At 40.7% G+C, this 24218-nt stretch overlaps 2 protein-coding genes across 4 annotated transcripts in view; both read left to right on the top strand.

Moving 5' to 3' along the window:
* LOC129371650 (helicase ARIP4-like) overlaps positions 1-12923 on the top strand; it is a 29885-nt gene extending 16962 nt beyond the window's left edge. For both annotated transcript variants that reach the window (XM_055048353.1, XM_055048354.1), the window contains exons 5-22: positions 1244-1452; positions 1613-1795; positions 2035-2168; positions 2320-2516; positions 2646-2849; positions 2954-3092; positions 3177-3354; positions 3472-3693; positions 3791-3909; positions 4067-4191; positions 4736-4835; positions 4915-5120; positions 5556-5731; positions 6039-6235; positions 6382-6581; positions 6688-6777; positions 6998-7093; positions 7510-12923. In XM_055048353.1, coding sequence (XP_054904328.1) covers positions 1244-1452; positions 1613-1795; positions 2035-2168; positions 2320-2516; positions 2646-2849; positions 2954-3092; positions 3177-3354; positions 3472-3693; positions 3791-3909; positions 4067-4191; positions 4736-4835; positions 4915-5120; positions 5556-5731; positions 6039-6235; positions 6382-6581; positions 6688-6777; positions 6998-7093; positions 7510-8543 — 3809 coding nt within the window. In that variant the 3' untranslated portion in view covers positions 8544-12923. The remainder of the gene's footprint in view (positions 1-1243; positions 1453-1612; positions 1796-2034; positions 2169-2319; positions 2517-2645; positions 2850-2953; positions 3093-3176; positions 3355-3471; positions 3694-3790; positions 3910-4066; positions 4192-4735; positions 4836-4914; positions 5121-5555; positions 5732-6038; positions 6236-6381; positions 6582-6687; positions 6778-6997; positions 7094-7509) is intronic.
* Positions 12924-14632: 1709 nt separating this feature from the next.
* tmem115 (transmembrane protein 115) lies at positions 14633-23850 on the top strand. Of its 2 annotated transcripts, XM_055048361.1 has the most exons (4): positions 14633-15016; positions 15482-16088; positions 17175-17539; positions 20365-23850. In XM_055048361.1, the coding sequence occupies exons 2-4, from the start codon at positions 15597-15599 to the stop codon at positions 20654-20656; spliced, it is 1149 nt and encodes a 382-aa protein (XP_054904336.1). In that variant the 5' UTR covers positions 14633-15016; positions 15482-15596; the 3' UTR covers positions 20657-23850. The 2 variants fall into 2 exon arrangements, with proteins under 2 accessions (XP_054904336.1, XP_054904335.1); XM_055048360.1 differs by having other exon boundaries at positions 14633-16088.
* Positions 23851-24218: the final 368 nt, after the last annotated feature.

Raw genomic sequence — 24218 nt, forward strand, 5'->3', positions numbered from 1 at the left:
ATTTAAAACTCAGTTGTTACACAAATTCAGTTAACATGACCGTGAGACTTTTGTAAGTTAAGATCAGTTGAGTATTTACCATCCATGTGCTCAGATACACACACCCAGCAAGTCAATCAAATAGTCCAAATAAAGACACACACACTGGGATAAATGCATCTTTCAGAGTCGAGATCAAACCAAATTGCAGACGCACACCTGCGGTGTAAGGAGGGAGCTGGAGACGCGTGAACAGGTAAAAACAGATAAACAAGGAGAGGCCGAGGGATGAAAACCACGAAAAGGGAGAAAACGGCCAAAAGGAGGGAAGAGAGAGGAAATGAGAGGGGTAATAAACCCAGCAGATCGTAGGGAGGAAGCAGAACACACACTCATAATGAACACACACCCACACCACAGTGGCACAGTGACATTTCCAGTTGGGGTTGCATAACCAGTCGCCCCCTCCACTCTAATCCTACTTGTATAACCAGTCATTCACTGCAGTTATATAAGCTCACTCTGAATTTTTTTTTTTTTTAACACACACTCCTCCTCTTCACAGCGTGCTCTCACTGGCTGCCAGCTTGTATAACTTTGATACTCCTTTCTGTTCTCGTTTATCAGAGATGAGAGCGTCAAGGCTTATGGAAATTTGATGGGAATTTTTTAGCAGAAAAACTGCAGCAGATGTTTTTCTTTTTTTTTTAAACACCGAAAGGCTGAATTAAAGTATCCCCTGATGTTTATGCTTCTCTTTTACATTCATACGTTTAGTTATTAGTGTCCCGTCATTAGAGCTATGTTTGTACTGTGAAGGCTTGTCTTGTTGACAAGCTAATCTAACTTTAATATTTTCTGCAACATATTTAGAAGTGCTGATTAGACATGAGTCAAATACCTTTTATCAAGACTTTAAAACTGCTCAAATGTTTCATATGGGGTGGTTTGAAGCCCTTTTAATGAGATGCTGGAAAAATTCTAGGATGCCATAAGCACACACAACTTTACCCTCCCCCACTTGTTGCTGAGCAGCACTGGTCAATAGCTGTTTGTATAATTATCTGTATCCTCATATCTTTCCACCTTGGCATTTTGTTCGAATGATGCTAGAATAATTGAAGCCATGAGGCAATAACCAATGACTTGAATAAAAAATGTACAATTTATATACAAACATAAATATGTTTGTATATAATAAAAAAAATTGTATTGGAAGTTTTGAGACCTTAATAATTTCTCTGTTTATTTGTCTTCTATTCAGAAATAATAGATTTGAGGACAGATGGCTATGACACTGTTGTTCAAGTCTCCAAAGAGGAAGAGGAGAGTGAGCCTAGTGGTGCACATGCCAACGATACCCAGAACCAACCAGACGCCCAAGGCAGGGTTCTCGTCAACCTCAACCATCCAGAGGCAGATGAGGATATTTTCCTGTCACCACAGCTGGCGCAAGCAGTCAAACCTCACCAGGTATCAAGATACACTCAGAATAAGCATATAGATAAATGTTCAGCTGTAGATGTGATGCTTGGTTAAAATATCCATCCACTGGAATCTCCAGAGTTTGGATTTCTTCCCTCTTCTGGCTTGTGTCACTTCATCTCTTGGGTCTTTCTCAATCCGTCTTCAGATCGGTGGGATACGTTTCCTGTACGACAACTTGGTGGAGTCCCTGGAGCTCTTCAGCAACAGCAGCGGATTCGGCTGCATCCTGGCCCACAGCATGGGCTTAGGCAAAACGCTTCAGGTCATCTCCTTCATCGACGTCTTGTTCAGGCACACTCAAACTCACACTGTGCTCGCCATCGTACCGGTAAGCATCTGTGGGCCTCCTCCATTTGATGCCTGGACAATGATGATAAAAAGGTTGATGTAAATGTAAAGATGTGGTTTCATCTGTATAGTGTAAAAATAATTGTCCTGAATTCTGAACCCCATAGTATCCCAAAAATGACTAAACAGATGTGAACAAGATTTATCTTCACTGTGAGCCAAACAATGTGAACCAAGTATGTGTACCAAAATCTGATACACATACTTATTCCCTTCCAGGTGAATACACTGCAGAACTGGCTGTCAGAGTTCAACACATGGGTCCCTCCTCCTGAAGCATTACCTTCAGACACCAATCCTTCATTGGTCACACCTCGTGCATTTAAAGTTCACATCCTCAATGATGAACACAAGTAAGTGACCGGAACAATTTCTGAACTGGAAATGTCTGTGGAACTTACAGTACTTAGTAGCACCCAAGCATTTGTTTTTTGGGGGGTGTTTTGTTGGAGAGATCATTTTTATTTGACAAAGAATGGCCTTTCATTTTCTCCTAATACCCAGAAACACAGCATCTAGGGCCAAGGTGGTGGAGGACTGGTCTCGGGATGGTGGTGTCCTGCTGATGGGTTATGAAATGTACCGTCTCCTATCTTTGAAGAAGAGCTTTGTGGCCGGGCGGAAGAAGAGGAGCAAAAAAACTGGAGGACCTGATATCATAAACCTGGATGAAGAAGACAGACAGCAGCAACTCCTAAAAGGTTAGGAAAGACTTAGAAGGGGAAAATGAGGAAGTTAGGGGAGAGAAAGTGAAGAAGATTAAAATAAAATTAGAATAAAGAAGGGTAAGGAAGCTGAAATAGCTCACTGAAGTTGTGTCTTTTCTTAAGGGGTTGAGAAAGCCCTTTCCCGACCCGGTCCAGATGTGGTGATCTGTGATGAAGGACATCGCATTAAGAACTGCCACGCCAGCACGTCTCAGGCCCTGAAGAACATACGAACCCGGCGGCGTGTAGTTTTGACCGGCTACCCGCTCCAGAACAATCTCATCGAGTACTGGTGCATGGTCGACTTTGTCCGACCCGACTTTCTAGGTATGTGGTGAGGTGTGTTAGTGATTCTGCATGTCTGCTTTCCTTCTGAACAATGCTCATTTTTTCTTTTTTTTTTTTTTCTTTTTGATTTTTACATATTCCAGGAACAAGACAGGAGTTCAGCAACATGTTTGAGCGCCCCATCCTCAATGGACAGTGTGTGGACAGCACACCTCAAGACGTCCAGCTGATGAGGTACAGGAGCCACGTCCTCCACAGCCTGCTGGAAGGCTTTGTGCAGAGGTAAGAGCATCGCCACTCAGGAAATTAAACTTAGTCTCTCTTAAGAAACTCTTTCTAATACTGACTCGTTTATTTATAATCCAGACGAGGCCACGATGTCTTGAGGGACCAACTTCCCTCTAAGGACGAACATGTGATCCTGGTGCGTCTGTCTCCCCTGCAGAGGGCTCTCTACACTGAGTTCATGAACCGCTTCAGAGAGGCAGGGAACACCGGCTGGCTCAGCCTTAACCCCCTGAAAGCTTTTTGTGTCTGCTGCAAGGTCTGTGTGTCCAAAAATGTTGATCATCCTCTTCAGTATTATACTTTTATTCATTTGGAACTCAGTTTTTTTTTTTTTTTTTCTTACATCCAAATGCATTTTGTTGTTGTTTCTTAGATTTGGAATCACCCAGACGTGCTATATGAAGCTTTGCAGAAAGAAAACCTGGCAAGTGAGCAGGATTTGGACCTTGACGACATCACATCCACTTCACAGGGCAGATGTCCGACGGCAGCACCGGCTCCAAAGTCAAAGAGTTTGGACAACCCAGATCCAATCTGTGGGCTGAGTCTGAACCAGCTGCAGGAAAAAGCCAATCAGGTCATCACGTATGAGTGGGTATGTGTTATTGTGAGGTTTTCTAACATTAGATCTCAAAAATTGTTTATGTGACAACAGATCTAATGGCATTTCTTTGACTCCTTCACATGGCTAGGCGAAAGAACTGATGTGTGACTACAAGCCTGGCATCCTGGAGAACTCAGCAAAAATGGTGCTGCTGTTCCACCTGATAGAGGAATGTGTCAGGAAGGGAGACAAAATCCTTGTGTTCAGGTGAAAGATCAAAATAAAGCAAATCTGTTTTCTTTAATATAGAAACTCTTGGTTGTGGGATTCCCAAACCTTTTTTAGCTGTATTGTCCATCTCATTGTTCTCTACCTCTTCATGGCACGTCTGTAGATGTTATATTTTCTTCTGCTCCTCTTTCAGTCAAAGTCTGTCCACTCTCACTGTGATCGAGGATTTCTTGACCAAGAGACCAGTGCCTCCTTCACCATATCCAATCGACAAAGACCGACCCAACCAGAACTGGGTCCGCAATCTCAACTACTACAGTAAGTCATCACTGATTATGGTTTCAATAATTTTCAAAGACTTACTAGATACCGACCATCGAAAACACACCTAGGGAAGAACAGATTCCTTTCAATCTCTATTTTATATGGTTTAAAATAGTCATAACTCAATATTCAGTTCTAAATCTTCTGTAGAAATTGCAATTAGTTTGAATATTGCATCAACATTTTTGTTGTGCTCAAGTCTTAACCTTGATACACTGATAAATCTGTCTAATCTGTAGAAGGAGACTCTTTTCTTCTGACTAGTGGTTCTGCGCTTCAGTTATGATTCAATTGCATTGTCATGCAATGAGTGCTGCCACCTGCAGGCGATCTTGAGTAGCAGACAGACCTCACTTCACCTGTTTAATCAAGTGCTTAAAAGTCACATAAATTGCTGCTGGTCTGTAATCTGTGTGCAGAATGACCTTCCTACCACAATTCTCTGTCAAACAAAAACACATGTGCAGTTTCTTACTTTTGCTTATATATATTGTTTTACTTAAGTTTAACTGTGAATTTGCTGTGGGATATTTTCCAGGACTGGATGGAAGCACGACAGCTTCAGAGAGAGAAAGACTGATAAATCAGTTCAATGACCCAGCCAATACCTCAGCCTGGGTTTTCCTACTTTCAACCAGGTAAGCCACAAACACTACACCATTTTTAATATCAAGGTCCAAAGTCAGAAATGTTGTAAGATCTCTATCTGGACCTCAGGGCTGGTTGTCTGGGTGTGAACCTGATTGGAGCGAACCGAGTGGTAGTGTTTGACGCCTCCTGGAACCCCTGCCATGACGCCCAGGCTGTGTGTCGCGTGTACCGCTACGGACAGAGAAAACCGTGTCACATCTACCGCCTGGTGTGCGACTTCACTCTGGAGAAAAAGATTTATGATCGTCAAATCTCCAAGCAGGGAATGTCTGGTGAGTTTGGGACTTCTGAGTCGGTGTGTTCTAATCTTGAATCGTTCTCCAGGAAGAATATTTCTAGAATGTTTCGGCTCCCTGCTGAGGTGTCAACAAGCCTGTCAGTTGTGGCTTTCAAACTCTCTCTCTGTTTAGTTTCCACAACATATCCAAAACACATTTAAACAGTAAAACAGAAATGTGGTGCGGGGGAAGCTGGAACCGAAACCATACATTTTCTGACTGCAAGACGCTTTCAGCTCCTTAATAAATATTGATTCGTGAACAAAAACCATAAAACTAAACAACTGTCTTCTTTTTTATTAGTAATTGCATGACTTTTCTTAAATCTTTTCACAATTCTTTTGCCTCACTTTTTTTTTCTTTTTTTTTTACAATTTCAGCTAAGTATACCTTATTAAATTAAAATGTTGCCCTCCCTTCTTCCACCAGACCGTGTTGTGGACGACCTGAACCCTGTGCTGAATTTCACCAGGCGGGAAGTGGAGTCCCTTCTTCACTTCGTGGAGGAGGAACCGGATCCATCCCAGGTCCGGCTGCTGCCCGGAGAGATCATGGAGAGCGTTCTGCAGAGAGCTCTGCATCGCTACTCCCACCTTATCACCAAGGTAGTTGGATATAATGCATATTAAAAAGTGAACTATAGCCAAATTATGAAAAAACCTGTAGGACAACTTTTAAAGGTTGCAAAAGATGTCAGTTAAAACTGGGGCAAAGGTTCATGTTACAGCAGGACAGCAACTATAAACATATGGCAAGAGCTTCAATGGAGTAGTTGTTGCTATACAGTAGAAGGTCTAGATTCTAGATAATAGATTCCAATATATTTCTACACTCCAGAAGGATTTTAGGGCTGAAATAATTCATTTGATTAAGATTGGAACTCTAATCACCGATAATCTTCCTCTTTTTCAGCAACCCTTCCCCCATGAGTCCCTCCTGATAGACCGCAGGGAGCTGAAACTGAGCAGCGCTGAGAAGAAAGCCGCCAAGAAGGGCTACGAGGAGGAGAAGAGGGCATCTGTGCCGTACACACGCCCGTCCTACGCTCACTATTACCCTGCCAGTGATCAGAGCCTCACCAACATCCCTGCTTTCAGCCAGAGGAACTGGTTAGTGAGTTGCTATTTGACAAAATATCCAGAAAAAATCCTTTAAATGCTGTAAAGTTTTCTACAACATGTTTTCTAATCAGGTTGGAATCTTTGTAAAATGTGCAGTAATAATAAAATAACTAAAAAAAACAACCTCTGTTCAGGCGCCCTCCCACTCATACAGAGGAGAAACCAGTGGCAAGCGTCCGGCCAGTTCAATCTGCATCAGCTCCCATGATGCCCCGCCATGTGGCTGTGGGTTCAGCCCCAGACCGCGGCTCCTCTTCATCCAGCCTTGGAGGCTTCCCTGTTAACTGCCTGCAAAAAGCTGGAGTTTTTGTGCAAAAGATCGTCACCACTTCTGGTAGGCAAGCGGCGCTCGCGCTTTGTCTCCATCCATTTGTTGTTGTTGTTGTTCGTACATAGCACATGCCTCTGAAGGTTCATAAGTTGCTTCTGATCTCTTTCAGACATAGTGATTCCAGGCACCAACAGCTCAACAGACGTTCAGGCGAGGATCAACGCCGGAGAAAGTATTCATGTTATCAGAGGCACAAAAGGTGCAGTTCCAGAACTCTTAAACTAATTTTAGCTTCTGATTTTCTCCTTTAACTTAATTGGTACAAGCCTTTTTCTGCCATCTTCAATCGCTATCTGAAACTTAATAAACATCAGCAATGCTGTGACTTTCTTAAAAATCTAGTTATTTTTGATTCTTTAGGTAAAGTTACATGTCAGTAAGTGTGCATACTAAAAGCATTGTTTACTTCTTGTATTTAGGGACATACATCAGGACATCTGACGGCCGAATCTTTGCCATTAGAGCAGCTAACAAGGCTAAGACCATGGATGAGAGTGTCACAGCGCCTCCCAAAGGTAATTACTTATTCATTCATTAACATTGCATCGCAACTTGAATTATATTTTTTTTATTGCGCAAAGTAGTGAGTAATTGAGAAGCTAAGGAAAAATGATGGATGGCTTTCTGTACATTTTAAAAATTACAATTATTATTGAATGTGGCATTGACTGTCTGCATTAATATGCTTCTCAGCCAAATGACTGAAGCTCAGTTAGAGATAATCTCCAAAGAGCAATTTCAAAATCATACCAAAATTTGGATTTCAGACTCGACTTTGACCGAGCCATTCTGACACACGATTAATCTAAACCGCAAATGGAGCTTTTTAGGTTGTCTTTTAGTGAAAAGGTTGTATAGAAAATACCGTTTAGATATGTAATAAGTTATATTATTCTTTTAAAACCAATATTGATCGTCTTTCTTCTTTCAGACTTGAAGACTCCAACTCAGGAAGTTTCCTCCGGTGGCAGCAATGGTTGCGTATCCCCTGACAGGAAACCGAAGGTACCCTCCAAAGCTGTGCCCCGCCCTCTTTCCCCCGACAGCCCAGAGATCATCAGCGAGCTGCAGCGCTACACGGCCGGCTCGGGGTCTGGCGCCACAGACGGAGAAGCTGAGAGCCGCACGAACACCTCGCGTTCTAGCAAGCTGCTTCAGAAAAATTGTGGCAGCACTTACCCTGGGGAAGCCTCGAGCCACCATGATGCCTCAGTTACTAATGTAACCCAGCCAAACACAGACACCTGCATTCCCCAGGATTTGAGAATAGGCAGCAAGCGTAAAGCCCCCAGCCCATCGATGGAGGAGCGAGCCGGGAAGCAGCCGTATGAAGGAAAACACTCCTCATCTTCGCCAGGGTTTCCGTTCTCTGGGGGCTACGGCCTTCCCCCGATGGGTCTCAACTCGGCCATGTTGGGCGGTTCAGTGGGGCACCCCCTCTTCATGGGCTCAAGCTCGCACTACTTCCAGCCACCCAACAGCCAGCTGGGCGACCCCACTTACATGTACCGAGACGTGTTTGGCTTGACCAGAGCCAGCGCCGCCCCCTCTCCCTCATCTCAGTCAAGCACAGTCACGACTTCTGCCTCGTCATGTCCCTCTACGTCAGTCAGCGCCGCCGGTTCTCTTCCGGGAGCCCTCCCGCAGTACATGTTGGGCCCCAGCATGGCCGGGATGCTCCCGCCAGGCTTTCCTCTGTCATACAGTCCGTCTCTGGCCGGCCTGTACTCTGGGTCAATGCTGCCAGGTCCAGCTGCCACCCCGGGTCCTGCCGGAGCCAGTTTCCTCTCTCAGTACCCCCAAACTGCAGCCTCAAGCTCCTCCTCCTCCTCCCCCTCCTCGTTTTCCCCTTCAGCGCGCTCAGAAAGCCTCCGCGCCCCGGTTCTGGTGAATGGCGGGGAGGCCAGTGGCGGCAGTAGCTCTGATGATGATGATGATGATGTAATTGAGATGGTGGGACAGTAAGACAACTTTCAGGTCGACGTGTTAGTCAGACTGCAATGTCCTCTGAGGGAGGATGGACAAAGAATTAAGGAACGTTAAGGTCTAAAATCTTCATTTTGGTCACCTGTATTGCCTTGGAGGAACAACCTGAAGGGTGACTGAATTAGACCAGACACTCAGTGGCAAATATCAGAATGTGAAGCATTTAAAAAGATCCCGAGGGGACAAAAGGGGAGGGATTTTAAATTCTATGGACTTTGAGCTTCCAGATTTGTTTGTCCAATCCTGGTATTAAAAAGCTCATCACTGGACTGAGAACTGCTGAGTGTGAGCCTGTAGTGACCACAAACGGCCATTAGTTGAACTGTCAACGTTAGAGATTCTACAGTAGTTCTGCAGCTTTGCAATATGTGAAGACTCTGTGCTTACAGCTAATCAAAAAGGCAGCCAGATGCTGGAGGTTCTTTTTGTGTGGTAGTTGAGGTTTTCGTTAAGTGAGGTATCGTTAAAAAGTTCTCCCTTTTTTTTGGTATATTTAAATAAATGCAAATCAGTTGAACCCAAAGCCTGACGCTAACAGCTAATCTGTCAAGAGCCTTAGAACAACTGTGCTCTATCACAGCTGTCCATGTGAAGGCTCTTTTATGAGTGTAAACCATCATCGCGTTTGCTTTTGGCTGGAATTTACACAGACGCTGATGATTACAGAAACAGGAAATTGAGGTTGGGGGCTGTGCGCCACCAGTGATCTTCTCATGTGAAACGCACACTGAAAATGGAACATTAAAGTGTCTGCAGTCAGTCATATTTTGATATTAAAATTCAGATTTTCAAGAAGAAAAATGTAATTGGAGTTTAAGTGGACATTATTTTATAAATTTTTGCACTGCCTTACCACGCTTATTAGGCAGTTACTCAGTCCAAAAACGTGTGCTTTCTCCTCTGTTGCCACTCCGCCTCCTGTTACCAATCCCTGTGTAAATAATTAGCGTCTTCTTTCTCAACATCATCACCAAGTTTACGTTCTAGAGGATGAAGCTTTGGCAATTGCAGTTATTTTAAGATGGTGGAAGTCTGCTTTGGTCTATACATTAGCTTTAGCCTTTAGCTCAAGCTAATCAGGATTTTGACTAAATGAAGACACCAAAGTTAGCCGAGGCAGTCGGAGTCTAACTGCTTAAAACATCATATCAGAGCCTCACTTTGAAAATCCTAAGCTATCCCATTAAAGACAAAGGTCCTTCTAGCTGAGGTAGCTTGTAGTAAATGTGTTCAGTAACTGAAAGTTTTGTCACTTGTTGAATACTGCTACTGAATATTTCCTTGGATATCGAAAGAAAATAGCTAAAGATATCAAACCAAACTCAGAAAAACAAAAGACAAAAAAAAAAGGATTGTCGAGCTTAATATTTCACTGCCGGGGCAGGATGTCTTGTATTTTTTTCTTTTTAAAGGGTGAAATGATGTGTCATCTTAAGGCTTGATGAGGTTTGAAAACATTTTTCTGAAACTTAAAAGCTCCAATGAAATAAGAATGTACGAATAATCAAATGCCTTCATAAGATTCCTTCTATTTAGGCGTGGGGTGTGGGATGATTTTCTTTTTCTTCTTTTTATTAATGTGTACTGTATTTTTATGTAATCTACTTTTACAAAAAAACAAAAACAAACAGGTGATTGCCTAAAAAGGCAGGTGAAAAAAAAAAAAAGCTAATGAGGTGTCATCCTTGTAGCGGAGAAACGACCAACAGAAGATGCCTTTATTTGCCTTCCATCTTTCTGAATGTTAGCTGTGAGAAAGAAGAGGTAAGGGGAGACTGAATCTCACCCACAGTCTTACTGTAGCCTAGTGAAAACGATGCAAAACACTCACTAAAGCCTATACATACTGATACAACCCTAGGGGGCGCTGAGCTTCACAGCCCCGCCGCCCCCTCAAAGCTTTGGTTACGCTCGTGTTGTTACTGTGTTTGTGTCGGCGCCTTGTCTTTCGAAAGGTTACAAAAGGAATCATTTTCAAGGAGTGAAAAATGCAAACTTCCGACGTCGATTCATGCTTTCACTCTGCTGCTTTGTTTTGTTCTTTTCCCCACTCATTGTCTGTCTCTGTCTTGCTCTGTGAGCAGAGTTGAAATGTTAAACCAAACATCTTTTTGGAGATATCGTGTGGCTTTTCCCTAAAAAAAAAAAAACACTGCACAAACTCACCAGAAAGCTCAAAAACAAAGAGGATCACATTTTAGAGCAAGGTATTGATTGCTGAGCAGAAGTTCACAAACGACATGGGCCCGTTATCGGTAATGAGTTGATTCATTACTGAAACCCTAAGTTTGCAAACTTAGGGTTTCTAAACTTTAAAAAAAAATGAATTAATCATCCTACAGTATAAATCTGAAACATCCGAAATACGTTCCACAGGCCATTAATGACCATTGAAATGATTTTATTTATTTAACTTTTCTGTTTGTTTTACAATTCACAAATGGTACAAATTTGACCTGTTGGGGATTATCATTGACAATTTAAAACTCTTCATGAAATACAAGATGTTGGGAACAACAAAACCTTTTAGTAATCACATATTGCTCGTTTCATCTTAATTTTATTGCAAGTAAGACCACAAACACACTTTTACTCCAAGGCAGACGAGGATGTGCTCTTTCATTAGAGTTTGTGTTTTTCAAAGAAGGAGTGATCCACATCCTGTCGAAGAAAAAGATCTGAACCAGAGTTAGAAAAGAATTTACCTAAAATGTTTTAGGAGACTCTTTGCCTTTCGTATAATAAGGCAAACATGCGAGACCCTTTTTATGTTTCCTGTCTGTGATTTCTACAAAAATCTGACTGACATGGTTGTTTTGATGCAATGTACCTTGTTTTCTTGTGAGTACTTTCATCTTGATGTCTGGAAAGTTTTCCAGTCGAGAAAAACACGGAAACAAATGGCACCATCACTCTTGAGATAATATCACTGCTTTAACATTGTGAGCTGGTTGGCAAGCCAGAAGCAATTTAATTTTTCTTTTTTCTTCTTAGTTTTAAATATGTGTATTGATACCATGACACCTTGAAACTGTGGTATTCATACTCAAGGTTATCCAACCATGAGAATCTCCTACCAGCCCATTTCTAGTCTATAGCAGCTATGGTTGAGAAATACATATCCGCAGCATACACTGTGCTCCGCTGTAAAACAGACATTAATCTGTGTACGTAGGTTAAAACAAACCAGTTTCTTTTTCCAGAACTCAACTTCAGCTTCAAAACCTATCCGATTCAATAAACTGTCTTTGTGCGTTTCCCAGCAGCAGTGGCTACAGCTTCAAAAGCTACTAGCTACTCACATGAACACGAAACTCCAAACATCATCGAAGCAAAACTCGAGCATTTCTTGTTCATTTTTTCAAATTTCTTTCATGAATCTGTTCTTTATTCTGAAAAGTTTACTCGTGCTTGTTTTGTTCTTCTTGGCTTTTCTGATTCGACAAAGTTCTGAAATATTACCAAATTTAATTTATTTATGACTTTGCATATTTATTCATTTGTATTTTTTATTTTTGTACAGTGTTTTCTTCTTTTTTTTTGTTTGTTTGTTTATTTCCATTTTCTCTTCTTGAGAATGTTTGTAATATTTTTATGGTCCTTGCTAGTGTTGTTTCCCCGATAGATGCCTCAGACTTGTTGGAGGGTTTTGTTCGCATATGACGAACCGAAAAATGACCCAACAAAACAATTACTGGACCAACTGATAACTGTGTTTGCTGAGCAAGATCCAGGATCTGAGAACAAACTGGCTGAAATACTGTATGTAATAAATGTGGAACAAAAGGAAAACATACAAAAAAATTGGCTGTGTATAAGACAAAACTCTAAACACTACATTTAGTATTTGGACATAAATGTTCACATGGATTTTAAGAGACATTTTTCTGAATCTAAACTTATGTCCTGGATCTAAAATAAAAAAAATTTAAAAAAATCAGCAGGGGAAAGAAAGCAACTTCATCAGATGCTTTTTATTCCATATTTCACCACATCTTGAGCTGTTTTGTCGTCCCGTGATGCCAACAAGTCTCCTCCGTGATAAACTTTCCAGCTCGGCTTTTGCTGTGAAGACTGACCTGCTCACTAGTTTTACAGCTTTTTACTTGAATTTACATATTTATTAATACGAAGCAGTTTGAGCGAGCAAGCTGAGCCGACTGTCTGAATTCCAGGTTAACAGAAGACAAGGTATATAAAAAAACAAAAACAAAGGAAAATTGTCTCCTGACTTTAAGGATGTTCTCTGTTCCAAGCCTGTTGAGCAGATGATCAGTGCTTCATGAGGATGGATCACCGTTTTACATGTTTTTGTTTGTTTCATTTGACTTTGTAAATAAAAGAAACATGCTCTAAATACTTTTTCCCCCCCAATTTATTTATCTTATTTGTAGATACAAGTTACAAAATGATTGACCAGGTGACAGTGTGTGTGGATTACAAAGAGTTTGGCACCATTTGATTTAGATTGTCTGGCTTTTCACCCAGGCTGCCATGATGTCATGGGGTGGCATGAGCATTACATTTTTTATTTTTTTATTTATTTTCATGCCTTTTCAGGAAACGTTTGATTAAGATAAGTGTGGAACAGTGGAATAATTATTTTTACATTAGCAGATTCTTTGAAAATACAGTTTGGGTTTCTGAAACAAATGAGGAAACACTCCGGCAGCAGTAAATTGTTAAATTTATTGTCCACCGTTTATGTGGGAAGCTCCACTGCTCACACACAAACTAACCGACCGCATGCAAAGCTGGCAATAATTGGCCATTCCTTTTTATTAAAATAAATTTTGCATGTTTATTGTCAGTGATTGTACACATGTTGTTAGCTAATCTTACAAAGGAACATTCATTATGTAGCCATGTAGCAAACGGATAAAACTGAAACTTTAAGGACTAAGTTCAGGAGAAATGTAAATATTTTTTACTATGACTTTCATCCTTTCATCAAAAAATAAAAGATGAGAAAAAAAATAATGAAGAGGCTTCCGACACACTATTTAATAAAAAAATAAAACATTTAAAATGTACTTTTTTTAAATTCTCTGCATTAAATTATTATTATTATTTTGTTATTATTATTATTATTTTCCCTCTATTTCCGCTGTTATAATTATCTGCGTTTCCATTTGGTCATTTATGCATCCAGCCTAACAGTAGCACACTGATAAAATTGTTGGATAAGAGAACATCAGAGTGAAAATATTCTCCTTTTTTTATCCTACCTTAACTTTCTTTGTTTCTCTCATTAAAATGTATGTGAAAATATCTTGGCAGACGCTGAAAAATCCCTTTTCACCCGATAGTCATTGCTTTGGCAACTCAACTCATGCATGCAGCAGCATGCATGATTCTCAGGCAGAGGAAACAAACAGCTGCAAAAATCACCAAATACTTGCTAGACTTTAGATCTAAACTGTGACTAAAAACCCGTCATGTGATTCAATATGTTACATTATCCTAAATATCAAGAAATAAAAATTGAGTTTGACTTCAAGTGTGTGTGCGCGTTTCTATTTCGCTTTTGGTTGTTGTGTTAAGCACAATGTATACGATTCTCAGTTCTTTATCTCTGTCCCTTTTGCATGTAAGGCTATCTGTTGGTTTCTCAGAGAGAAAATTGCCTTTTTAAAGTTCCTCTGACCCGAATGAATAACCTGTTAGGACATAGTACCAAAAAAAAAATAAAATAAAAAATTAAGACATTTATTTGAAAGAATTTTTCTCTCAATATTTCTGCACAAAAATAGCTACTTTAATAATTATTTTTAAGTTAACATAATAAAATCAATCTCATAATTAGGATTCCCTCTTGAAATATGATATACTACTTTCATTGTACCAAATATACATACCATGTTTTTCAGATATTTGCTAAAAAAAATAAAAAATAAATGCTATCGTTCACAAACGAGTTGCTCTGTGTATTTCAAACTTAAAATCCCCGTAGGAAACTGCCTTTAAAACGAAAACGTTCCAGATGAACTGTAAGAGGCGCAGTAATTAAAAACTCAATTACCCAGCATTCTCTGCTCCGAAGCAGTTACGTGACGTTTCCACATCCATCGCTGATGACGGTGGTAAATGGCTGGGAAGAGAAGTGTCTGCTGAAACAACATTATTTCGCCAGGCAGATTTTCTATTCAAAGGCAACAGAATGAAGACATAAAAGTGAAAGGATCCAACAGCCGCTAAAGTTTACCAGAAGCTTCTGCGCTTCTTCAACGCGTCCGGCTTTGTTTTCTGGGCCTGTTGCTAACGTCGGGAAATCCTCGGGCTGACTCGGCAAGCAAACACCGGGACAAGGGAGCAGCAGACCGAAGACTGGAGCTCCGGGCTGCTGCTTCACTGCGACCAGGTTCCTCTGACACTGATTGGGTTTTCGCACCTCCAGAGAAACTGTATTGTCTTCATACTTTGTGACGGACGTGAATAATCGATCCTGAAGGGTGAGTTTGACAGCATTTAGCACTCCGGTGTTTACCAGCTAAGTCAACCAGAAGCGTCTTCTTATAAGTAGACTACTGGTTGTATTTGTTTTAGTCTTAAATGAACATATTTGACTCCAAGCACGCTCCAGAAACTTGCTAGACATTTTTTCGGCTCGTTGTGCTCCTGCCTACAAAGTGACGGTGGCTAGCTTGGTGGCTAATTCAAAAAGCTGCCTAGCTTAGGTTCTCATGCTTTGGGGTTTATCTACAAAGTTTATTAGCTCGCTGAGCTGTAACATTATGACTTTCTATCAACGTTACCGTCTTTAGCTACAAAGACTATGTTATAGGTTACTTTATTTAAAGGTAAAGCGCCTGAAGGGACGTATCTGCGAACCACAGGCAGCTTTATCCACATTCCAGACAGCTACTGGATGAAGGCTCACAGAAAAGCCTGGACATTGATGTCTCCTGGACTCGCAGGTTTCTCCAGTTCTGCTTGTCATCATCGCTCCTCCAGCTCCATCTAACAGCTGCCTCTAAGCTCTGCTTTTGGGCTCATTTGCTCAAGGAACTCGCTCCTCCAAGCAGGCTCAAAATGAATCGTTACCTCCCAGTGGCTCGCCAGCACTTCCTGGCCGCGCTCGCGAGCACCAGCGTGGTGGTGAAAACCATCAGCGCCGTGGTGGTCCTCCTCTACCTGCTGGCCTGGGCGGTGGACACTTCCTACGCGCTGAGCGTGACCCCTGGCTACCTGTTTCCTCCCAACTTCTGGGTGTGGACGCTGGTGACCCATGGGCTGGTGGAGCAGCATGTGTGGGGCGTGGCGGCCAGCGTGGGGACAGTCATGGCCTGTGGGCGCCTCCTGGAGCCCCTGTGGGGGGCCCTGGAGCTCCTGATCTTCTTCGCGGTGGTCAACGTGTCAGCGGGACTCCTGGCTGGGCTCTCCTACCTCCTCACCTACGTGGCCACGTTTGACCTGGACTTCCTGTTTGCTGTGCGCATCTACGGAGCCGCGGGCTTCTTGGGAGGCGTCCTGGTGGCTCTGAAGCAGACCATGGGGGACACCACGGTACTCAGAGTCCCACAGGTGAGACTGAAGCATCATTATAAATAGGTGTCTTACAGTGAGGTGTGTTTAATGGGAGGGTATTATCAGTGTAAAGTTGCACAAGTTAAGCAGAACAGTGTCCTCTGGTCCTTATGTATGCATAGAGTTTGAAACATAATTGTTTTTTTTAATTTGGACAAAATCAAGTGTCAAGTGCAAGCAGCATTGTCGTCACTTCATTCTGGAAGTATTTCGCTTTTAATTTGGATGAACACATAATCTGGAATGGAGTTATTTGTTCAAATATTTACTGACACTATTCTTCTCACAACTTTGACAGTTCATTTTCATCAAAACATGGTTCTGTGATCACACCTCGACAAATCGGCAATTTTAAGTGTGTTGCATCCTTTTGAAATAGTTTTTACAGAGGTTTTTTGTTTTCCAGAGTCAGTTAAATCGCTATTTTGATCAATTTTCTCTTGTTGCCAAGTTGCATGTCACCTGATATGCTTAAATCTAAAAAGCATTCAAGTTGTTACAGCTAAGAGTTTGGAAAATATGCATAAAGCTGACAATCTCAAAATGATAATTGTGGAAACACTGGAACCAGTCAAGGTTTTTCTAACTTTGTGTTTCAGATTTTGTCTTCATAGGCCTTTAGCACATAAGACGAAAATATGGTTTAAGTTCTTTGATACTTTTCTTTTTATCCAGCAACACACACCAGAATTAAAAGGTCATACCTATTTATTCAAAGTGTCTCTCCAGATTGATCTTTTTTACTGTTCTTTCTTGTCAAAAAGGTTCAGGCATGTTATCTTTTCATCATGTTTTTGTCCTTATTTAGTTTCTATGTATTCATGCTACATATACATCAGATTATTGCTGAACATCACAGAAGTATTTAACTGTAACTTCTGTGTCAATAACCTCAATAAAAACATGGAAGATGCTGCCCAACAAACCAAAACATGCTACTAACTGAAACTGGATTTCTTTTATCTCTCTCAATTCAGAAATTGACTTTTCCCACATTATTCATTTACTTATGTTAAACTAAACTGTGTTTGCCAGTCACGTCCCTGATTCCTTTCACCCGAAATGTTCCCCGTTTTGTCTCAGGTGAGACTCAAAGCTGCCCCGGCGTTGGTCCTCCTCCTCCTGGCCTTGCTGCGACTGTCCGGGCTGCTCGGCAGCTGCGCCCCGCTGGCTGCGTACAGCTACGGCGCGCTGTCCGGCTGGGTCTACCTGCGCTTCTACCAGAGACACAGCCGGGGCCGCGGGGACATGTCCGACCACTTCGCCTTCGCCAGTTTCTTCCCTGAGGCGGTCCAGCCAGTGGTGGGCCTGCTCGCCGGGCTCGTGCACGCCGCCTTGGTCAAGATAAAAGTGTGCAGGAAAATGGTGAAGAGATACGACGTGGGGGCGCCATCCGCCATTACGATCAGTTTGCCAGGAACGGACCCCCAGGATGCTGAGAGGCGGAGGTGAGGTTCTAGTGAATAGATTGTTGGTCACAGATCAGCTGGTTTTAAGTAATTGTAATATTCTAAGCAATCTAGTATGAAGTTTAGATTTTTTAGCAATAAAAAGGATCATGACAAACAACAATGTGAAGTATTTATACTACAAGTTGATGGTTAATATGTTATACTTATAAATCATGGGATTAAACAGTTTTCCTTCTTCTCAGCTGTTCTGAAATAAAAGGCTCCTTTTTGTCTTGTTTGTTTGTGCGGTTTGTTATGCAGCTGTGCTGTTTTTTTTTCCAGTCGGAGCCTACCATGAATTCTTTCACGCTCTCACACACACCTTCTGTCAAGCTGTTAAACATTATTTTTCCACGAGCCCGATTTTCACAGAGGCACTTCTGCAAGCTGCTGTTCAGATTCGGTTAATATCAAATGCAATCCCAAGCACGCACATAGTTTTAGAAAGTTTTATTACATTTATCCCAACATATAGTGTAAAAAAATTATGTGAGCCATAGCTGAGCAAAGGCAGATTTTTCTGTTGCACTTAGTCGTTTTTGTTTGGTATTTTCTAGTTTAACAGACATAAGAGTAACTGAAATGAATAAATGTGAATTATTCTGATCCCCTGAAATTTCTTGATCTTGATTAGCTGCATTACAAGTTGAGAGGCCTTCTGTTTATTGATTAGACTGGGTCTTAATCAAGATAGAAATGTAGATTCAAACAATCTAATGAAGAAATTTTACTGTTTTTCTCCAAACTGTCAGACATGAAATACCAGAACAGACTAATGTCTGATAAATGCGTTCGGTTTGGGCAAGAACTTGCTGAAGTGGTTGTATAAGAAATGAAGAGTTACCATAGAACAGCTGAATCACTATTTGGGTGTGAAGCAACATTGCCTTGCAAATGTTTTGATCTTTTTTATGCATAGGACTGACAAAAAATGGAATAATTAAAGGGGGTGTTATGCAAACTTTGATTTTTGAGCTTTGTCTCATTTAGTATATAATATGTTATTCTCATCAATAAGGGTGTAAGGTTTTCAAGATATTTTGCAAATGGAAATAGATACAGTGTTGTTTGTCTTTTGCTTGCAGTCTTCCAGAGTCATTAATTTGTAGAACTGCATTTTCCTGCAACTGCAGCTGCGATTCTTTTGGTATAGTGTCGAGCTAAACAAGATGGCTGTTACTGGTTATTCAGTATTCAGAAGCGAGACGCTGATGAACTTCATTCACTTCCAACACTGCCATTGTGAACACAGGCAAATCTAAAGCGGTGCAGAAAATCAACGTCATCGTTGTCGACTCCTCCTTCTGTTTCTGATTGGCCTGGTAGAAAATCTACTGGAGGAAATTCAGTGTTCAGTCTTCCACTTTTGTACATGTGCAGGCTGAAATTGTAGCCCATTCTTTACACAATAGCTCAAACTCAGTCAGATTGGAAGGAGCACACCAACAAACATCCATTTTAAATCTTTCCACTGACAACTTGATTGGGTTTTGGGTCTGGACTTTGACTGGGCTGTTGTAATGCATAAATATTCTTCATCTAAAACCTTTCCATTGTTACTGTGGCTGTATGTTTAGCTGCTGCTGAAAAGTAAACTTCTGCGTCAGTGTTTGCTGTGTCTACAACACTACTTGTGTTAAACTGTCCTTCTAATGGCTTTCTGTCAGCAATGGACTAGTTCTTGCCGCTCCTGCAGCTCCTTTGAGCAGCCTGTTAGTTTAGGTGGACGGCCATGTCTTGGCAGATTTGCAGTTGTTGTAGTCTTTTCAATTTTAATTAATGAATTGATCGCCGCAAGATCAATGTTCATATTTTGCACGCCTATAATATATTTGCCCTTTGGTTAGTGTTTAACTGCCCTTGATGCTCACACCAGATGCATAATTTAAGTGGCTCATAGGAAAAGAAGGAGTTAGTAATGTTAGCATTACATTCTTGGCAGAATGTTCCTAGATCAATATTTCATTTGTTTGTTTACCAGCGTTCTCTAACAAACCTCCGAGGCCTTCCCAGAGCAGCTGCATGTCTGCGGACAATAGAGGGTGCTGTGGTTTCACACAGTGGAGTTCTGAATGCAGTCCGCCCAAGAGTGGGCAGAGGACATATTTAATCTAGAATGTGGGTGATGAAGACTTGCTCTTTGTGCTGATGTGTGGAATTTTAGTTCATGTATCTAAAATTAAGGCCTTAAAATGACTTCAATTCTTTTTTTTTTTTTTTTTTTTTTTTTTTTTTTTTTTTTTTTTTTTTTTTTTTAGAAAAGTAACTTAGCCTTAAATACTTTAATTACAGGTCTTAAATTTCGGCATGGCAGGATTATTTTATGTTGTATATTCTCAAACATAATTTTCTGTCAGATAAAAGCTTGTGTTGTGTAAAGAGATTTTTCTTATGTTCTCTGACTTGAGACAGTTGAACTAGCTGCTAAAATACCTCTGCCTGCTAGCGAGCTAGCTTTATTTGAGTGTATTATGGGTAGGTTCAAATTTATTTCCAGTCAATCTGACTATGTTTGTCTTCACCACTGACTCACTTCTGTTGCCAGCCTATAAGATACCGCGTTCATTCTGTGCAAAAAAGTCTGTAGGGAGCCATATGCAGTGTGAGAGTATGAAACAGTTTTTGCTGTGCTTGATTGTATTGCAGCATCATCGCCCATCCAGTCCCTAAATTTGTAGTTTCTTTTCTCTTAAATTATTAGAGTTGGCAATGGCATTAACAAGTCTTAAATTTGACTTGTAAATGTGTGTTTCCTCTCAGCTTTACCTAACATATCGTGTTGGTTTTAGCAATCATTGTCTCTTGTTGCCTCTTTGACTCAGACAACTGGCCCTGAAAGCTCTGAACGAACGCCTAAAGCGAGTGGAGGACCAGTCTGCTTGGCCCAGCATGGATGACGAGGAAGAAGACGACGAGGTCCGAACCGACAGCCAGCCGCTCCTCCCCGGTGGGCGCGATGCCTCGTCCTCGGCACAGAGAACGTCCGGAGGGCCCTCGGGCACTTTGCTGTCCTCCCCATCGTCGGCATCACAGAGCGGCGGGACAGCGTCAGGCGGAGTGCAACACCCCGAGTCCAGCATCATCACCTTTGAGGATGCAAGCTCTAGGTCATAGCAAGTGGAACCTGTGGTGTATGCAGATGCACGCTCTCGTCGGTGTCACTGAGCAGTATGCTAGTGCTTCACGCGTCCCCGGCTGGTAATACACTCAGTAACGATTAGATGTCGATATTTCACTCTACACAACATCTGTGATGAGCAACACATGAAATTGTGCTCTCTCAAACTGTCTAAAGACTGCAAAATGCTTTCAGTTCAGACGTGTCGGTCACAAAAGCTCAGTGACGCTGGGCAAACCTAGTTCCTGCTCTCCTTCCCACATGCAACTGAAAATAAAAGAAAATCTGTATATTAGGGCAACATCCCGACTTGCAGAACTACGATCACTGCTACATGTGTTTCACCTTTCTGAAATAACAAAACCATTGTGCAGATCTCTTTTTCTAAGTCTTTTCAGAACAGACGTATTTGTCGTTTTGCCTGCCTGCTACAAGAAAACGGTTGATGACAAAGACGCACAGTGAAGCTATTGCTCCTTTGTTGAGTGCAAAGTTGCTTCTAGTGACACTTGCTGGTGTGTTGGTTCCTTTTGGATCACCAGCTTTGTAACGCAGAGTATGAACAGCATCTAGGTGGTACCAACCTGCTGAACGCCGACTCCGAGCTCAAAGACTTGAAGAAGTGCCAGATGATTCTCCAGAAACATTTTGTTTCCCACAGAGAGAGAAATGGACCACATGACCTGTTTTTATTTTTCACTGCTTTGCTCAAACAGTAGAAAAAAAAACTTTAGTTTTTCTTCTTCTGGTTCTGTTGGTCTCTAAAGGAAATTAAAAGTTTCCTTTTAATTTTCTTTGTTGTTTTCTTTGATCTAACAAGACGTGTTGAGCCTGTCGCACTACTGAACGTTGTTCAAATCTTACACATCCTGGGATCTGTAGCTATTTCATTGTCTTATAAAGAGGTGGGCTATTTCTTCACATTTACTAATAAAACAGCAGCTAATGACGCACAAGAGAAGTGCAGAAAATAGTTTTTTGTTTAAATGGACAACCGTTTTATGAGTGATTAATTTCAGTTCATATTTTAGAATTTTTTTTTTTTTTTTTGCAAGTTTTTCACATTAAACCCCGTGAACATGTAGCCCCACTCCTACTGCCACGTTGATTTGTATCCCATGTGTCAGAAAATCCCCTTGCTGGAACATTTTTTATTTCTCAGCTCAAAAGTGTAAGGCAGTTAATGATTTTCCAACATGATGAACAACTAAATAGTTTAATCAATATCAACATGAAGAAGTCCATGCAGATCTAAAGGTCAGCAATTTGTTCAATTTCTCGGCAGTCCTCGCTGGGGATGTCACATTTTATTGTGTGGGGGAAAATAATCAATTCCTTGGGGCCCTGATGTTTCCCGTCACCTTTTGATTAACGTCATTAGCAGATAGTAAAGTAGTTGAAGTGATTACTAGGATGTCAAATTGGTATTTTATATATATATATATTTAAGTTTAGTCACTTCAGTTGAGCTGAGAAGATAAATTAGTTTTAAAGCTGGACCATGTCTTTATTTCCTAATTAATATCCTAATATTCTTGTAACTGGGTGGAAAATAAAAAGAATCTTACCCCAATTTGGGTGTGTCCTATTAAGCAAATATTGAATGTTAAGCATAATTATGATCTTGGTATCTAATACAGGTTTAGCTTTTCATGCAGTTTTACCTCATTGAAAAGAGGATTTTGTCATTGATGACCCACTAGTTGCAAAAACGTAGAAAAAACTATCAAATTCAGACGGGCAAGAAGTGTATTGAAGCAGATGTTGGAGTGTTAGTTTGGCAGTTGTCTTGTGTTGCTCCAGTTTCTGTCCCTGAACAGATTTACCACAATTTTGCTTTCAAATATAATACACACACACAAAAAATAGTCAAATTCTGACTTAAAGTGTATATAGGTTTAGCAGAGGGACAATATACTGATGCAGAAAACATCTGAATGGCTGCAAACAAAAAGAAAAAAAAGTTTCAAAGTTGCCTGATGTCAAGAAAATGTTCCAATGTGGCTGAAATGAAATAATTCTACAAAGAGAAGTGGACCAAATTTTCTCTTGTGAATTATCACAAATCCTTAATCAAACCAGGATGACACAACTAGCTATTAGGTTTTACATTTTCAGCATAGAGCCTCGTTGGTTTGGATAGGCTTTTTTTTCCCCCCCGAATGAATAAAATCCTCTTTTTAAAAACCGTTTAGTTGACGCCAGGTGTCGAAAATGAAAATGCTTTTTAAAGTCCAAAACTTGCAAATGTGACAAGAAAGTAAAAGCAGAAGAAATCAATTCTGGGAGAAGTACTTTTACAGCTTTGTACAAACCAGAAATGAACAAGAGCCTGCTGGTAGAAAGTCTAGAAAAGCAAACTTTGCCTGGAATGTCCTGAATCTAACCTCAGGGTGAGGGTATACATTTGATCATGTGTCAAAATGATTATTAGTGCCCAATATTTATGTTAAAAATGCTAAATTTGTTACATACCAGCATATACCGATTTTATACATTTTACATACAAATAAACCCAGTGTCATAGTTTCAAATTTATCTGCCAGCTCACTTCTGCTTGTATGTTGTAATGGAAAAACAGCAGAAGAGTGAAACATGTTGTCACTGCTTATGAAATAACTGATAGGGGTTTTTAGACTGAGTCTAGTTAGCTTGGTTTCACCCAGTCCTTGTTCTGTTTCAGATTTTATTGAGAAGACAAAAATACCCGTTTTGCTGCAAATAGAAAATTGATTACCAACATAAAAAACAAAATAATACTGGACATCGGATCGTTTAACATAATACTACATATGAGTTATAGTGGATAAAGTGCCTATTGCTCTCAATTATAAAGACTCGTCTGGATGTGTAAATTATAACTTGTCAAAACTTCCAGGCACCATTCAAATTTTTTTTTTCTTGGCTAAAACTCTAGCAGATGATATTAGCCTTCATGACTCAATTGTCATTTCCTCCACCCAAAATTGTCATTATTTTCTTTCATTACTTTCATTTCCTACATGGTTTGGAGAAGTGTCATTTTTCTTTTCTGTCTCTGTGTACGCTTCACCAGAAATTACTCTTTTCTAAAAAACAAAACAAAAAAACAGCCTCCTTTTCTCTCTCTATGCTGTGCAAAGATACTTGTGTTTCGGTTTTTGAAAACATTATCTCACAATTAAATAAAATATGATTGTAAGAAGTTTCAGTTCTGGTTGTGTCCTGTTTGCTTTCCTGGATCTGGAGGAGCCGACACTTACAGCAAGGCATTGCATGAACCCGCGAGAAAAAAGTAGCCAAACTTCTGAGGCAGCGCACGAACTTCAGAGGAGTATTGAGGCTTTTATTTTGAAATATTCAGTAAGCTTCATTTTAAATGGCCTCGCTGTGTAACAGTTGTTCAGTTGAAGAAAATAAACACACTAGAAAATTTCTGAAGAAATTTAAACGGTGCCTGTCAAAGTACGCGTTGGAGGGAACCGAGGGTTGTGATGCTAAAAATTAGCATCAATAATAAGCTTTGCTAAAATATTAATAGCATGTGGAGAATCATAAGCCTATTGACTAACATGAACT

Source organism: Poeciliopsis prolifica, unplaced genomic scaffold (genome assembly GCF_027474105.1).
Source record: "Poeciliopsis prolifica strain line A6 unplaced genomic scaffold, Auburn_PproV2 SCAFFOLD027, whole genome shotgun sequence".
Classification (NCBI taxonomy): Eukaryota; Metazoa; Chordata; class Actinopteri; order Cyprinodontiformes; family Poeciliidae; genus Poeciliopsis; species Poeciliopsis prolifica.

Coding starts and splice junctions, on each gene's coding strand:
- tmem115 (XM_055048360.1), top strand. CDS start 15,597: ATGAATCGTTACCTCCCAGTGGCTCGCCAGCACTTCCTGGCCGCGCTC. Junction 16,089..17,174: donor CGGTACTCAGAGTCCCACAG/GTGAGACTGAAG, acceptor GTTTTGTCTCAG/GTGAGACTCAAAGCTGCCCC. Junction 17,540..20,364: donor CAGGATGCTGAGAGGCGGAG/GTGAGGTTCTAG, acceptor TCTTTGACTCAG/ACAACTGGCCCTGAAAGCTC.